Below are 17,109 nucleotides of genomic sequence, written 5' to 3' on the forward strand. Positions count from 1 at the left end.
TAACTCTCCTCCTCTCCTCCACAAGTCACAACATCCAAATTTCATCTCCTGAATCAGCTCTTCAGAAAAGTCCGAACTGAAACTGATTCAATTTGATCTCAAAAGTATCAGCAAGCAATTAAACCCCAAACTAATCGAGTAAATGTCGAATTTGCACTAAAAGCCCTAAAACTGCAAACCCTAACCTTTGAATTGATACACAAAAGGAGCAATCCTTCGCAAGTAAGAGCAGAATCGAACACCGATCGCTTGCTACTAGGTTCACGACGATGCGACACGTGGAACTCAATCAAAGCGAGGATCAAGCTGTATACGAATGGAAAAAGAATTGAAGACAGTTGTTCACGAATCGGAGGATTTTTCTGGGTTCAAAGTTCGTCGAATTAGGGATTTTATTTTTTTGTAGGACTAGCTTCCATTTGGGGATTTTGATTTTTTTTTTCTTACTAAAATAGTAACAAAAAGGACACATTTAAATATTAATTTTGATGTCTGAAATGCGATAATTGGCGCAACAAAAAGGCGCAAAAAATGAAAAACTCGCGCCGCAAAATGTTTTATCGGAGAGATCAGGTTCAACTAACTACCAATATGTATGTTCCTGTCCGTCCGATCAAAACCTTTCTTAATTTGCAACTTCACCCTTGTAATTATCTCTTTGAACAAAACATCCTAATTCTTCCAAACCTGAAAAATAAACACTTAAACCAGAATTTATGAACCGATTACACTGTACAAATCACTGTTCAAAAAAAATTGCAAACCATTAAAATTAAATGTTTTAGACGAATTATTTAAAATTTAAATTTAAATGAACCATTGATTTATTTTATACTTCATATGTTTCAGAAAGATGTATGTTGTAAGATTTTCACACTTATTAAAAAAAAAACATATCAGATTTTAGTTAACAGTGCATTATTTTCATAGCAGACCAGATCTTTCTGCAACTGTCTCTTCCAGTCCTTGTTCCTTCAGCAGCTTAACTAGTTTCATAGTAATAGGCAATAGTCATTCGAGAATGAGGTGGAGAGAAAGCACTGAAAGACAATATTTTGGCTTGTAAACTCAAATCAGCATCGATGTAGTGCGCAGTCAAGCTGAGATAACCTTAAATGGTAATAGCCCTCCAAAAATTTGTTGTCAAACAAACCCTACTAGAAAAATCATTTAAGATTTTCCTAAATTTTTGTTTTTTATTCTCATAAATTTTCAACACATCATAACTGTTGTGATTCTACTCCAATACTGAATAGTAGAATTAGCATAAGAAAAAAATCAATCCAATCCTTTTATACTCTACAAACTTATATGGAAGATCATATTTTATAATGGCCATTGTTATCATCTCACGAAACATCATCATATCAACCTTTTGAGAAGTTCTATGTGTTCCAGCAGATTTTAGACAAACCTTCATGTGGCAAATCAAACTTGAAGTTCCATTTCGACTAAGATTTAAGCAGTAAATCTTTTTACAAAGGTTACATCTGATATTGGTTTTACCATCAGGTAGTTTTCCTCCAATTATAATGAACTTTTTCCAGCATCTAGATACTACGACTAGACTGAAATCGTTTTGGTTGTGTACCTTTGTTAGTCTCTGAAATTTCTATACTTCATGATCCTCTATATCTTCATCCATCACATCATTTTGACCATCATCATTCAAATCCATAGCTTCCATCTTCTGAAACAACAAAATATTTAAATGGGAAAGAAACAATCATCATAATATATAAACAAGTTTTGACCAGTACTAGGTTTATATCAAAGATAAATAATACCTTAAGTCTGAAGATCAAACTGAGGCATGTAGCAAGTGAAGGAAATCTGTAAAGGATATATACAAGATATATCCATGAAAACAAGATACATCATACAAACAATGGAAACAAGATACGTGTGTCATTAACATACGTGTGTCATTTGTCACTTTCTTTATATAATGATGCTTTTAAAACTATGTAAAACAAGCACTACAAGATTAATGAAACATAAACACACAAAGCCCACAACCCATAACGAGACTGACTTAAGTTAAGAGACTAACAATTATGGTATGAAAGTTTACAAGCACTACAAGATTAATGAAACTGAACTATGACAAACACAAAGAACCCTTACGTTTATAAGATAGACATATACACTAATAGACTACTCAGTTTATAAGCGCAAAATTCTTTAATCAGAGAGACCTCATGAGTTATGACTACTCAGTGTCATTGTTTCATTGCTTCACTCACGACCATCAATAATCTTAAGCCATGGAAATGAGATTCATCATCATCAATAATTAAACACAGAATCCTAACTTTACTACAAAGAAAGATGAAACCCAAAAACATGAACACACAAAACCCACAACCCATAACGAGGTGGATGACGAGTTAAACCCACATAACCCGAGATCGAAGTTAAAACTTGAGAATCATACCTGAAATCGTGAGGAAAAGAAGAAGTCAGACGTAGAGAAATGGAGACAGAGCTAAACCTCCTTGTAAGTAGATGACACATTTACCAGGAACGAAAACCTTCAATCAAAAAGGAGATTCAGTTTAAAGGGTTTCGGTAAACCTTCAATCGAAAACAAAGGAATGGTTCGAAAGTTACCTTGATTTATCTATCTAAGGAGAAGATGTAAGGAAAAACTTGTGGGTAAGAAAATATAGGAATGAAGAAGAAAAATTTGGGAGGGAAGAAGAGAATCGCAGAAGAGAATCGCAGAAGAGAAAATCGTGACTAAATTTTTTTCAAATTGTCTAAATCTTAATAATAAAATGTTTTGGGCCAACCCAACATCCATTTGGTTTGGACCAGTTAGCCCATGAGTAAAGTTGGTCTTTAACCCAATTAGACCATAAGTTATTTGGGTATGACCATCACCAACCCATGTGTTGTTTGGAATGGTTTAATCCATAGTTGGCCCAACCAATTGTCAGTTCTAGCGATTGATGAGGAAAAGAAAAACTGAAATCTTCGAAACAAAGAACCCTCAAAATAAAATTTAATTTCACCCCAAATTTGAGATATTATTACAATTTTATCCTGAATTTAAGATTCATTGTAGTTCATGGCACAGTGGCCATTGTTTTTTTGAACCGGTGATAGAATCGGTTTATGATTTAAACCGAATTGTTCCCTTTCAACGGATACAAACAGAAAATAACTACCGAGTTACAGAAAATACACTTATATGAGAAGTCTTTACAAAGAAAGATTGTTAAATAGACTAGTGAACAATGATCTTTAGTCTTCTACATGAAGACTTTATATGTTCACATCTAAACTATACTAAAAGCAGGATATAAAGCTCTATGGAGATGTCCACGTCGGATGGTAAATTCCAACCAATGATAGAGTTTTATCTCTCCACGTCATTGTTTATTCTGTCGAAATGAAAACCAGTGGGCTTCTTCGTGTAGTGGCCCAAAGAAATCCTAACATACGAAGAAAGCTTCGATCGAGCGATTATAACTTTCCCATTTCGTCTTTTCCGTCTCATCTTCATGAAATCTCCGTTATCCCAACCCATCTCTGTACAATCAATTGTATTCATTATTCTCCACTTTTTGAGTTCGTTTCACATCCCTTTGCTACTCCATCTTTATAAAACCCTCTGGCTATACTTTTATCCACCCAGAAACGCTAACCTCCATTGAATAAGCTGAAGCTACGGCGATGAAACCCAACGGGGAGTCTCCCCTCTTCACCGGAAACTCTCCCGTCGCTTTGTATTACTGCAATCGGTGCCGGAATGGTCGTCTACTAGATCACAAGATGAGACCTTCAACGATTTGGAGCTGGAGCTCGATGGTGACAGCGGAGATGACATGGAAATAACGGATAGTGAGATTCTTCTTTCCTTTCGTGTCCTGAAACATTTTCAAAGAAAAAACTACTTTTAAAGCTTGGTTTTTGGAATTTCGGATCCTCAAGGTAATTGATTTGTCATCCAAATGGATTTCATAGCTTCCAATGAATAGTTATCCCGCTACGTCGCATATGCTCAGGTATTAGAGGGGTCGGTTTATCATTTTCAGGAGATTCTTCCATGGGTACTCATTTATCAAAGTACTGATGATTCTTAACCACACTTTCAGGTAAAAGCTGCTTCTGATGCCAAATTCTTCTCTTAATATGTTTTATTTTACTTTTTTTTGCAAGAAAAATGGAATGAAGGACTGTGTTAAAGTTGATTTTGTTTTGTAAAAATTATAGGTTAGTTTCTCATCTCTTACATTCTTCTTCAGTCTGCATTATAAAGTATAAACTATATTTACACGATAAGAATGTCACTGATAGTGGTGAAGGACATGAATCAGGTACTTATGACTAACCAGTTATGAGGCTTTTGGATGAGTGGCAGTGATCTGATTGTTGACTATGGTAGGTATATCTTGGGATTCCATTGATAGTTTTTGCTCTGTTAATTTTTATTTTAGAGCCTTTGTTTATGATACCATGCGGATTTGAAACATTCATGTCTAACAAAACAAACATTCGGAGTGAGACAGAAAACGTTACGGCTGGTTGACTAATATGTTGGGGACTCCTTCTGCGGAAGCCATTGGAAGGTCCATTGTCCCTTTCCAGTTTTCACAGCTGCATTGTTACTTTTCTTGGCTGAAATGCGTCCACTCAATGTGACAGGTTAGGAACGGTAAAGCTCGAAGGTACTTGAGCAGCATGAGGAAGAAGAAGCCTATTCCTTTCTCACATAAGTTTCCACGTTCTTAACCTCTTGCTGTGAAAACTGTTGTGTCTGAAAGCTATATCTATATATATGAGAAATCCAGAAAGACTGAAAACTCTATACGTAGCTTACTAAGATTTTTGATGGTTTGGAGTGTAAGATAACTTACAGCTCTTCAGAGTTGCACTATCTTTTTCTGATTAACATCATGGAGTTCAAGCTTCAAGATTTATCTTCATAACCAATTTTTGCTGTACATTTGCTGTATGTCTCTTATGTATTCAACCGGTTTTATGAGGTGCTTCATGCGATCACAAAGCTGCATTAAGAAGAGAGCATACAATATCTAGGGAGAAAGTTGGAAGCTCACACAAGCAAGATATTTGCAAGGATTAAAAGATACCGGATACTACGGATATGTAGAAGATGTAAGTTATGTAGAAGATGTAAGTCTTGCATGACATGACCATTGGGATTATAAACCAGGATGAAGATAGAGAAAGAGTGGGAAGAGGCAGAGACAGAGACAGAGACAGCAAGAGAAATAAAGCTATGGGAGTTGAAGATGAGGATACTGACGGTACTGACAACAACAATGAAAAAGATACATTTCCATTTGTTTACTTCATATGAAGAGAGCCTTTCGTGGATCCAATTGTCACCAACTAGAAGCATTACTTAGCTAAGAGAGCTCTCTGCTCAACCTTTCACCACGCTGGATAGAGCAGATTTAGCTTAATATTAAGTATTTGTAAAACAAAAAAAAGCAATTATGATGGCGCATAACAAACAAATTATAAGTATATATTAACATAAAAGAGCACATGTTTCCTCTAATTCTCAAGAATCATGGGAAAAAAAGCACAAAACTAATTAATTTTTAATTATCTCTGTTATAGTTATAGATAAATTTTTATTATTTTTGTTACTTCCGGGTCATAAAAATCATGGAAGCCAAGTACAAGAACTATTTGCTTAGTCCCCTCCCAACGGAAATACAATACCTATTTACGTTATTTATTTTCAGATTTCATCAAACTCAAAACAATAAAAGTGTTTACAAGTGAATTTAACGAACATTCTTTTCTTCATCAGATTTAAATATAGACAAATTAAAACATCGATAAAATACAATAACCAAAAAATTATATATTAAAGAAAAGGAAAACACAAACACAAAATATACTAAATAAAAAAAACACAAATTTATTAAAATTATAATATAACCAAAAATATCTAACATAAAAAAAATTTCAAACACATAAGAAAATCATAACAATAATAAATATAATCCAATGACAATATTTTTCACATTTCATCAAATAACAAAAAATAAAAAATTGAATCTAATATTATTTTTCTCTTATAATTACTAAATTCATATTAACTGAAATTAACAAAATATTGATACAAAATCACAGCCAAATTAATAGATACTCACAAAATATATAACACCTAAAAAATAAAAGAAGAAATTATAAGAAAAATATTTGTCTTTTGAACACCTAGAAAAAAGGATTTTTAAAAAGTTAGTGTCACAAATTCCAATACAAATCTTGAACGTAAATATAATATTTATATGAAAATATATAGTTGCACTGCTGAATCAAAAAAAAAATTAAAATTTCTGTTGTAAAAAATAAAAACAAAACATAGCTACACTAAAACAATTTTAACAATCTTATTAAGAAAAATCAGTTAACCACATCGAAACTGAAACAAAGAAAAACAATGACAAAAAATGATTTATGGAAAACATATATCCATATTCTTCAAAACAAAAATAGTAAAAATATATTTTACGAAGAGCACACGAAGCATTAATTGTGGTGTCTTTTACAACACAAAAATAGTAAAAATGATTACGAGGAAGGTAAATTGTGGACATAGAGTTCTTGATATCTAGCTCTGAAACACCTCATGAAGCATTGGCGAATGCTGCATATCCTATCTTTCTCGAGAACTACAGGAATAAGGAGTACCTAAAAGTGAGAGCTGTCCTAACACCTACCAATAATACTGTACATGAGGCGAACACTTATCTCCTCTCCAGGGTGCCATCGCAGGGTATGGGGTATTTGATTTCTGATTCCACTGAGTTAGAATCTACGCCAGATGATGATTGAACCACCCACTATTCACCAGAGTACCTAAATTCACTAGAATTTTTGGGCCTGCCCAACCACAGATTGTGCTTGAAAGTTGGAGCTCCAGTGATGATGATTGTTCAGTACAGTTCTATTAGTCGCCTATTACCAAAACATGTTACCTTTCTCATTACAATCCATCTAACCTTTTCACATAAAGTAGCCTAATATACGAGCTGATGTTTACTGTGTTTGCACTTTGCAGGAGATTTGAAATGGTTGGAATCTTTTTAAGATGAATGTATATATTGTTAAATAAACCCTTTTTGTTCAACTATTGATATGTAAAGCAAAACAGAGGAGTATGCGTATGAGACAGAGAGAGAGAATCTCTACTTAAACATATTCTATGGAGTATCATCAAAGGTCTGCACTAATACCAGTCAATTTTGGTGGTTGAGAACGCCAGTTTTGGGTTGTAACAAATTTAAATGACCATATGTAAGCAAAATTCTCAACATCCAATTTCTTCCTTTATAATTTTGAGATCTCCCATCAAAATCACTTTAATGGTGCAAGTGTTCAAGGCATAAAGTTGTAAGCAAAAAAACCAGTGAATATACACACTTTCTAGAATTTTGATTTAAGAAGATATGCAAAAAAAGTTCATATGAACTCCACTCAACATGTTCTTATATTTAATTGTATCTCTATCAGCCAGTTCATTTATGCTTCCAAATAGTACTTAAATTTTTGGGAAAATTGGAAAAATGGGACACTTTGAACTTTTATTTGTCACAATAGGATTTCTGATATTTTGGACAATTCTGGACATATTTTACCCTTTTTTAATAGAAAAAATAGTAAACTGAATTTTAAAAATGTTAAAAAATATCAAAACTATTGGAAACATAAGTATGACAATATATATGTTTAAATTGTTTTTTTTTTTAAAATGAATCATATTTTATTTCATCTTCTAGCTACAGTTATAATACTCATTCTGGTCATCTACTTAGTCTAGAATTCGGCTACTAATGTTTATACATAGATATATCTTTGGTATACAACGTAACCTATCTTTTCTTATATATTCTAACCAAAGCTAGGTTACGTTACGTTATAATCAAGAAAGATGTCTTTCTTATACCTTTAGCTTGGTTACGACATGTAGCCACAATGCGTTGATATACCCTATCTATATTTGGAGCCATGATGTGGTCTGCCTTTTACCTTATGTGGCGCCTAGGGAAGAATATGTTTCACATCTACTCTACTGTGTTCTGACTTACATAGGTTATACATTCTACAGGAAATCCGAAAAATATGGAAACTTCCATAATCGGTTAAAGATGTTTCCTAAATCTAAACTAAATCTTCCCTAAATATCTCCAAGAATATTTTCTCCCACGTTTTTCTCCTTCTCCCACGATCTTTTGTCGTCGTTCTTTGTGTTTCTCTCTTCTTCATCGACATAATCATCTCTCTTTTCTCTATCAATACAACATGGTTCTAATCTATGTCAAATCGGGTGAATGGATGTGTAGTCGCGGTGATGACTGGAGTTTCGTGGTAGACAAAGAAAGGCGTGGTCGAATGGTAACATTAGCAACTACTACTACGTTGAAGCAGCTCAAGATAATGGTGTGTGAGGATTATGGGGTGGACCATAATGCCATTAATGCCGAGTTCAGTTATTCGTTGTTGAATCAAAAAGGGAATCCTCCTATTATTATCACCAATGATCGGCAAGCATCTAATTTTGTGGGCTATGCAAAGAGGGAATCGTCTACTACCTTGTGTGTGATGTTCTCTGTTTCCGGTGTAAATCAAAAGGAACGAGTCAATATCGATTTGAATAAGGAGCCTTGCGATTCAAGTAATGTTGAGGATGAAGAAGTTCCTGAGATAAATCGAGCAGAGTTTGTCAAGCCGTCAAAGGAGTCTTTTGTTAAAAGAACGAATCATGTCGCTGCAGATGGTTGCGGTCCTTTAAGGAGTGAAAACATTGAACTTTTTCAAAACAATGGAGACAGTGATAAGGATGGTCGAGCTTGGAGAGGAGACTTCGTGAAGAAGGATCAAATTTTCACAAGTAAAGGGGTTCTGAAGGCAACAATGGAAATTTTAGCGATGAAGAATAATTTCGATTACACTGTTATCAAATCCACGAGAAAATGGTGGTATATTCGATGTAAAGATGCATTGTGCAACTGGACTGTGCGTGCAGAAGGAATAGATGGGTCTACATATTTCATGATCAACCAATGTGATGGAAGACATTCATGTGCTCCTTCAAAGAAAAGGAAATTCGGAAAAACAGCATCAGCAAGAACAATTGGGACTCTGATACAACATCGATTTGATGATGCAAACGATGGCCCAAAACCGAATGACATCATTCAATTTATGAGAATGGAGCATAGTTGTGAGATTACTTATTGGCACGCTTGGGAAGCTCGTGAGTTTGCTATTGCAGCTGCTAGAGGTATACCAGATCGCAGTTACTCTAAAATACCAGCATATCTGCATATGATTAAAGAAGCAAATCCTGGTACGCATACTCACTATGAAACTAATGAGAAGGGAAGATTCATGTATCTATTTATGTCATTTGGGCAATCAGTTAGAGGATTCTACAATGCAATGCGAAGGGTGATTGTTGTTGACGGAACTTTTCTGAAAAATAAATACAAAGGGACACTTCTTGTTGCTACTGCTGTAGATGGTAACTCTAATTTGTATCCGATTGCATTTGGGGTTGTTGATTCAGAGAATGACGATTCTTGGGGGTGGTTCTTCAGACAGTTGAAAGTGGTTATTGCTGATTGTCAAGACCTAGCTTTTGTCTCAGATAGAAATGCGTCTATTTCTAAAGCTATTGGGACTGTCTACCCTCGATCAGCACATGGAATTTGCATTCATCACTTATTGACCAATGTGGTCTCATTTTTCAAGACAAAAGGATTGACTGCGTTGGTAGAAAAGGCTTCACGGGCATATAGATACACTGAATTTCAAGAACGTATCACCGAAATTTTTGATATGAGTCCTGAGCTTGGAAGATATCTACGGGAGGCTGATGTGCGCAAATGGGCTCGTTCTCTCTTCCCTGGTTCCAGGTATGACATTAGGACCACGAACCCTGCAGAGTCTATAAATTCAGTTCTTAGAATACCTAGAGAATATCCGGTTATTCCTTTGCTTGATAGTATAAGAGAACTGTTGACTCGATGGTTCTATGAGCGTCGCTTGTTAAGCTCAAAGCATCTAGATCCTTTAACCGCTAAGGTGGAGAGAAAGATTGATAGGAGAATTGTGAAGGCAAAAGGATTCCAGGTTTACAAGGTTGACAACTTCAGATCGGTTGTAAAAGGAGACATATATGATTGTCATGTTGATTTGGAAAGAAGAACATGCACATGTGGTAAGTATGATATAGGAAAAATTCCTTGCCGACACGCCATTCCTGCAATTTATTCACGAGGTATGGAAGTATAAACACATGAATACTTGAGAATTATTTATTTTCGGGATTTTCATCATATAGACTTCATATTGATCAAGTTTTTTTTGAGATTGACAGGTATGGAAGTGCACAGATTCACTGACGCCTTATACAGCACTGCAGCGTGGAGAACCGCCTATGCAGATTCCATTAATCCAATAGCAGTTGTAGAGTCAGAATGGAATGTCCCTGCTGAGGTTAAACTTGCAAAGGTTTTACCACCAAAGACAAGAAAGAGTGCTGGTCGACCAGTAAAGAGAAGGTATGAATCAGTAGAAGACAAGATCGCATCTTCTCAAGGATCAAAGAAGAATAAAAAGCATAAGTGTAGCCGTTGTGGAACTGAAGGACACAAGAGAGGAACATGCGATTTACCCATCTAGTTTGTTATGTGTCTGCATCTGTCTCTGTTTTTTTCTTTATTGCTTTTGAAACAATTTGATCTTCTGTTTAAGAACCTATTTGACAATTTGGTATTTGCTAAACTATAGAGACAAATCGATTTATTCTAGTAACAATCAAAGTAATTGCAAAATAATTCGTTTCAGTAGATGATGATCACCTCGAAATAACAAGAAACATGGTCTTAACTTCTTTGAAAATAAGAAACAACAAGTTGAGGAAGCACATAAAAGTAGTTGAACATCATGCATAGATATGGTACAAGAAGACCATCACCAAACAACACACAAACAAAGCTTTTATGCCCCTAAGTTCCCTAATGCATTCCAAGGTCTTCTCTTCGCAATGGCACATTGCATCTTCCATCTCTTGAATTCTACTCTCATGGCGTGTCATCATGGCCTCACCAGCTCTCACTGATTTCTGAAACTCGGAATTGTCAACGAGTAACACGTCAAACAGGTCTTGGAAGTCTTCAATCTCCTCAACAACTGACTTGTCAGTCCATTTGAACAAGTGGGTTTTGTCCTTCATCAGTAACATCCAATACACAATTAGATTGACTAATTCTACTCTCATCGGACAACAACGAGACAGTTATATGATAACATGACTAACCTTTTGAGATCCCAAAGGACAACAATGAAATAATCTTCCCGGATTTTGAATTGTTTTTGAAGTGAAACGATTCACTGCCTCACCGCAATTGCATCTTGTGGGAATTCCCCGTTGTTTCGCGAGGCGATCTCTTGTAGTGGATGAAGAATTTACTGAAGACATGAGGGAGTCGATCTCCAAATTTTCGCCGCTGCAATCTCTCTGTCGAGGAAGAATGAGGAAGAAAAGAGATTAGGTCAAAAAAATAACCAAAACTACGTCGTTTCATACTCCCAGAACGCGTATTCTAGCTAAGGCAGAGCAGAAAAAAATCATTTTGAATTTATCGATAACACCACAAGAACTTTGTCTTTGAACCCTCTAAATTAGTGTTTAAACATCTATCAAACATAGTGGACGGACGTACTTAGATAGTGACCAATGTACAAAAATAATCAATAAATAGGTGTGTGTTTGAGGCGTTGGATTAATTTGTATTTGGTTTTAGTTAAGGGTTTGGTTAGAGTATGTCTACGGTTATGGTTTTAGAGTTTATTTAGGGTTAAGGGTTTGACTATGAATTACAGATTTAGGGTTTGTTTAGGGTATGATTAAGAATCATGATTGTATTATGGTTTTAGGGTTTGGTTAGGGTATGTCTATGGTTATGGTTTAAGTTAAGGGTTTGGTTAGGGTATGTCTATGGTTATGGTTTTAGTTAAGGGTTTGTTTAGGGTTTGGGTCCTCAGTTTTTATGATTTTGTTCTTTATAGGGTTGTTTCATAATTTATACAAAATCAAAGCTAGAGTTGTTTCTTAATTCAAATCAAATACCAAAGCCAAAGTTGTTTTCTAATTCTAACAAACCAAACTACTAAAATCACAGTTAATCAATCATCCTCCAGGTCAAAGACCTCAGACCTCTCCCATGGTGAAGGCACATATCGTGTCATAACCTCAGCAAAGATGGGGTCGTGTGCAGCCTCCCATAAGTCCACTCCAATCTTCTGTCTACAACCCATAATGATTTCATCATCCACTAAACTGACGTCAAGACCAAGCAGCGAGCATTCCAAGTGCTTCAAAGCGTATGCACCGCAATCACAACAACTTTTATTCAATCTCAACTTCATAGGCACATCCACGATAGAATATGATGAGAGGAGTAGCTGCTTCTGTCTTTCTTGTGGTGCAACGGACTTCACAATCCTAGGAATGATAGCAGCAAACTTCTCAACGTACTGTCTGTTCTTTCCCCGACCGCAATCAAAGACTTCTACTTTTCTTTCAATGATGTTTACACAGACACCAACCCAGTGATTACCTGCGTTCGTGTCCACAAAAATTTGTAAACGAAGAAATGTATACTAGGATGTAAAAAGAACTGAATGGTTACCATTTACAAACAGAGGAAAGTAGAGTCGATCAACATCAACACCCCAAACTAGATCAGTCCGCCCATGAGATGGAAGCTCTCCTCTGCCGTACCCAAGAAGGAAATCAGGCAATTGATAGGCTTTTTTGTTTGGTAAAAACTTCTTGTATGCAGCGTCTACTTGGAGGCAAAACATAGCACTCATGAAAGCAACACGCCGAGGGGCCCAACGATTCAATGTAGTGTTCACACGCCATATAAACATAACCGCATCCATCTCCTAAAAATTTACAATGAAAGTTAAGTAATATAGCATATAAGAAGTGTTAGGAAGATAAATTCACTAAAGGTTAGTACAAGATTCATTACCTCGTTTCCAAGCCATTTTCCAGCACTTACTACTCTTGTAGCTACAGACAAATTAAAGCATGTAGGACCAATTGTTAAAGGTATAGGCTTTAATGCCCATTCCGTGAATCCTTTCCATGACTCTTCGGAGATATAATAAAGTGACGCCTGCGGAGAAGCATCTTCTGGCAATGGTGAATCGCTAAGCTGAAGTCCATGACCTTTTCTTTTGCACCATTTCTCCCACTGTGACGGCGGTGGAGCTGTATTCATCTCTGTCTTTTCTTTCTTTACTGGATTATCCACTGAACCTCGGACCGAAGTCATTGGAGTCCACCAGTCTTCTTCTTTTTTGTCCTGAGATGGATCAAAGCCTGGCACATACGACGTCTGAGAAAGCCCTTCAACCCCTTGTGTACCTATCCCGCGACCCAAATCATCTGCTTCACTATAATTCACATCGAATGTAGTCTCGGAACCATCCTGTTATTTCATGACAAATAAGCAATAATTGAGATACCAAAATACATTATCATTAATAATTATTTTACATAAAAGTTCCAGACCATTACATAAGTTCAAACAAGACACTTACAAACCAAGAACACTTACACACCAAGCACACATACAAACCGAGACCTTATAAAGTACAACAAAATTCAGGCCGATAACTTAGATGCCAATAAAACAAACAGACACGCAAACCACGAACTTAAACAAGACAAAATAACATTGAAGAGGATGGTGAAGACTAGTGTTTGTTTACCCCGCGTGTGGACCTCCTCAACGGTGCCTGGCTCGTCGATGGCTTTGTCGGTGAAGGCTCTCCAAGCTCAACTTCAACGCTGGCTTCCTTACGTGATTGTTTAAGCTCTGTCCGCATCTGCTCAAATGTCTCGGCCATCTGTTTCTGTATCCTTTGTTCCATTCCAGAGAAGTTGTGCTCAAACAACTGTGTCATAAAAGCCTTCATGTCTTCATTAAAAGGAGCTTGCTTTGCGCCACTTGCGAGAACCTTATGCTTTCTCTTCTCCATACCACGATCGGGAAGCCTCTTTTTACCCCTCTTTGATCTAGAACCAACGTTTTTTGATCCTTTCGGAGTCTGAAAGTCGTCATCACTCTCGGCTGCTTCAACATTCACGCTTGCTTCATCATTCACAGCTGATTCGTCATCGAGAGATAAAGAAATCACTTCATTTTCTTCAGTTTCCCAAACATGCTCACTAAAATCATGCCCCTTCTTTATCATCTCCATCAGAACCTTGATTCTGTCATCCTCCACATCATCATCTCTGCGAAACGCCTGAGCTTTGACAACATCATAATTTCCTGTCCATGAGATGTATGGGTAGATGTCATCCTACACAAGACAGGGAAATACAGTTAGATACTAACTACTCATTTCAAACCGGAAAGAGTCGTCATAAATAGATAAAATTACCTTGGGTGTAATAATCTCCTCCAAGCGAATGATCTCCTCATATGACACCTTCGCAGCTCCCATCCAGTTTATGCATCTAGGACCGTCCTTGAAACCCTTATCCAGCTTTTTTCCACAAAGCTTCCCGATTTTTGGCACCGCTTCCATTGCCCAAATCTGCAAGGCGTATGAGAAGCCATCCAAGACATAGCTAGTGGTCTTTTCCTTCAGTTGGGAACGATTTTTGGCTATGGATTTGCAGAGAAGGTCATAAGCAGCAACTCCCCAAGGATACCTTCGAACTCTGTCAAGATCCATGACCACCGCGATGTACTTCAGGGGGATATTAGCCTTCTCATCTCTCGCCAATACCACACAAAGAATGATCGCCAAGTAGATAAGACGTATGCGATCTGCATTCTTCCATTTCTTTACAGCTTCCTTGTCCTTAGTCCACAGGTTGAAGAGTGTAATTGTTCCATCTTTTCTCCTCAAAACCTTGCTCCAGAAACCACCATCATATTTCCACTCTTCAAACTCCTCAATCGAAATGTGAGTATCGCATTCAAACCCGGTTACGGCGTGGAACTCTTGCAATGAGAATCGAAGCGGTCTCCTCGCAAAGACAAACCATAGCTCGTGCTGTAAGAAAGTCACCAGCTCCCTACACAAGAAGCTGTGTATCACCCTCGCAGAGTATCCAAGACCATTCTCATGGAGCTTAAAAATCTGATGAAAAACCGGGTCTTTCTTCACGACATCCAACTCCTTTGGCAGCCACGCTTGGAACTTTCGGATTATGTAGTCGATCCTGCAGTTGTTGTTGATCTGAGTAACTCGGGGCTCCTCGCCCTCCTTAAAAAGCCTCTTCGGTAGCTCCTCAGACATAGCTACAAACCGTGACAAAATTATTAGTTCAACATGTAAAGGTTTCAATATCATCACACATGTAAAGGTTTCAATAATATCAACCAATCCGTGAAACAAAATTATTTTAAGAAACACGGCAAATCATTTTAAAAAAAAATCAAGCTTTAATGGAAGAACACTTCGATTTCGTTTAATATGAGAATCTATAGATGAAATCCAATACCTTCTGTGAAGAATTGTGAGATTGAGAGGCGAAATTGATGGAAGAACACTTCGAAAATCGATTTGACCCGACGAAGAGGAAGAACGATTCGCAGCCGTTGTGTCTTCAGTGAGATCGAAAAGGATGGTGACGGAGACGAGAGTAGAGACCACGGGCTGATGAAACACCGACGAAGAACAGAGCTTCTCACCGTTGAACCCTAAATCGCCGTGGGAGAGCGACGAGTCTACGACGGAGAAGACAAAGAGAAAGGGGAATTAGGTTTGCGGCATCCCGCGTCTCCTTTTTTCCCATTTAGTGTTTTTTTTATTTTTTAATTTTTATAGATTTTAATTTTAACATTAAAATCTATTACGAAAATTATTATAATTTATAATTTAAATTCAACATAATTGGTAAATTAAGGGTACTTTGGTATTTTACAAGATCTAAAATCCTATTTTCCTAAAATATCTTCTAGAAATCCTAATGTGACAAATCCAAGTTCAAAGTGTCCTATTTATCCAATTTTCCCTAAATTTTTTGCTACACAAGAAATATATGCACATTGCATTTTTCAATAAATAATTTTTCCTCACATCAAACAAGTAATAAAATGAGGATATCAGCCTTAGATAGAGTGTCCACGTAGGCAAAAATAATCGGCCAATGAGAAACTATATTTTTTCCATCTCACCTCTTCTATTTATTTTTACAAAATGATCATTTAACTTTTTAATTAAACAATTATAACCGAAAATATTTTTTAGTGAAATATATTATTTATGTAAATATAATTATATTTTATTATTTACATAATAATATGTAAACAAATATTTAGTGTAAATAATATCATAGTTTTATAAAATACTAAAATAAAATTGTGTTGGTTTTCAACTTTCACTAATAAAAAGTATTATTTGTAAACTTAGAAAAGAATATATCAAGAATATTCTTTTTCAGGAGAGAAAATAGAAAAATACATCGGAGACAAATCTATCTCTATTATAAAATTCATCTATTTTAGAGAAAAAAAATAGAGAAATACATTGGAGATGGTCTAAGGCATGGCCGACGTAAATGATCGACGTTGAGATTTCAGCTTTTCTAATTCTTACTATTCTAATGTTTCAATATAATTTTAATATTCCATTTGTTTTATAATATAATGGTTTAAAAGTATTTTTTGTTCCACTATATAAATTGTTTTTATATTTCAATGTAACTTTATATTTATTGAATATTGTGTGACCAATTAAATTATGTAAATTATTATGAAATTGATTAAATTTATATATTAAATGACAGATTTCTAAAGTAATAATTTTTAAATATTACAAATTTTAATTAAAATTGATTACATTTTGAAAGAAATAGAGTAATCTATAAACTAACTCTATATAGATATAAAGACAAAATTGTAAAGTGATCTCACCTTGAATTTCTATCATTCTGTGCATTTCTAATTGGAATTAGATAATCAACATCTAATATTATGTTACTCTCATTGTATTAGAAATGGTCGAACCGTAAACCAATTAAAGATGATGTAAGGAAGACATAAAGATGTATTTTTCCAGTTAACAAATATAGAATCAATT

At 35.7% G+C, this 17,109-nt stretch overlaps 2 protein-coding genes and 1 long non-coding RNA gene across 4 annotated transcripts; 2 read left to right on the forward strand and 1 right to left on the reverse strand.

The window, feature by feature from the left end:
* The first annotated feature begins 185 nt into the window (after positions 1 to 185).
* LOC103853156 lies at positions 186 to 4,833 on the forward strand. The gene is made up of 2 exons (XR_004455085.1): positions 186 to 4,577; positions 4,654 to 4,833. It is a non-coding gene; the product is annotated as an uncharacterized LOC103853156 (long non-coding RNA).
* Positions 4,834 to 7,517: 2,684 nt separating this feature from the next.
* Positions 7,518 to 10,802, forward strand: LOC103862760. Its single transcript, XM_009140452.3, has 2 exons — positions 7,518 to 10,270; positions 10,370 to 10,802. The coding sequence occupies exons 1-2, from the start codon at positions 8,290 to 8,292 to the stop codon at positions 10,672 to 10,674; spliced, it is 2,286 nt and encodes a 761-aa protein (XP_009138700.1). The 5' UTR covers positions 7,518 to 8,289; the 3' UTR covers positions 10,675 to 10,802.
* On the reverse strand, positions 10,711 to 16,273 carry LOC103862761. Of its 2 annotated transcripts, none has more exons than XR_004454983.1 (3): positions 14,458 to 16,272; positions 11,312 to 14,376; positions 10,711 to 11,221 (listed from the first exon to the last, which is right to left on the reverse strand). XR_004454983.1 is itself a non-coding variant. In XM_009130083.2 (3 exons), exons 2-3 carry the CDS (start codon positions 15,322 to 15,324, stop codon positions 13,765 to 13,767), a joined length of 1,479 nt encoding a protein of 492 aa, XP_009128331.1. In that variant the 5' UTR covers positions 15,325 to 15,326; positions 15,530 to 16,273; the 3' UTR covers positions 13,525 to 13,764. The 2 variants fall into 2 exon arrangements, 1 of the variants encoding a protein (XP_009128331.1); XM_009130083.2 differs by lacking the exon at positions 10,711 to 11,221 and having other exon boundaries at positions 13,525 to 14,376; positions 14,458 to 15,326; positions 15,530 to 16,273.
* Between the last annotated feature and the right edge of the window lie 836 nt (positions 16,274 to 17,109).

Source organism: Brassica rapa, chromosome A02 (genome assembly GCF_000309985.2).
Source record: "Brassica rapa cultivar Chiifu-401-42 chromosome A02, CAAS_Brap_v3.01, whole genome shotgun sequence".
Lineage (NCBI taxonomy): Eukaryota > Viridiplantae > Streptophyta > Magnoliopsida > Brassicales > Brassicaceae > Brassica > Brassica rapa.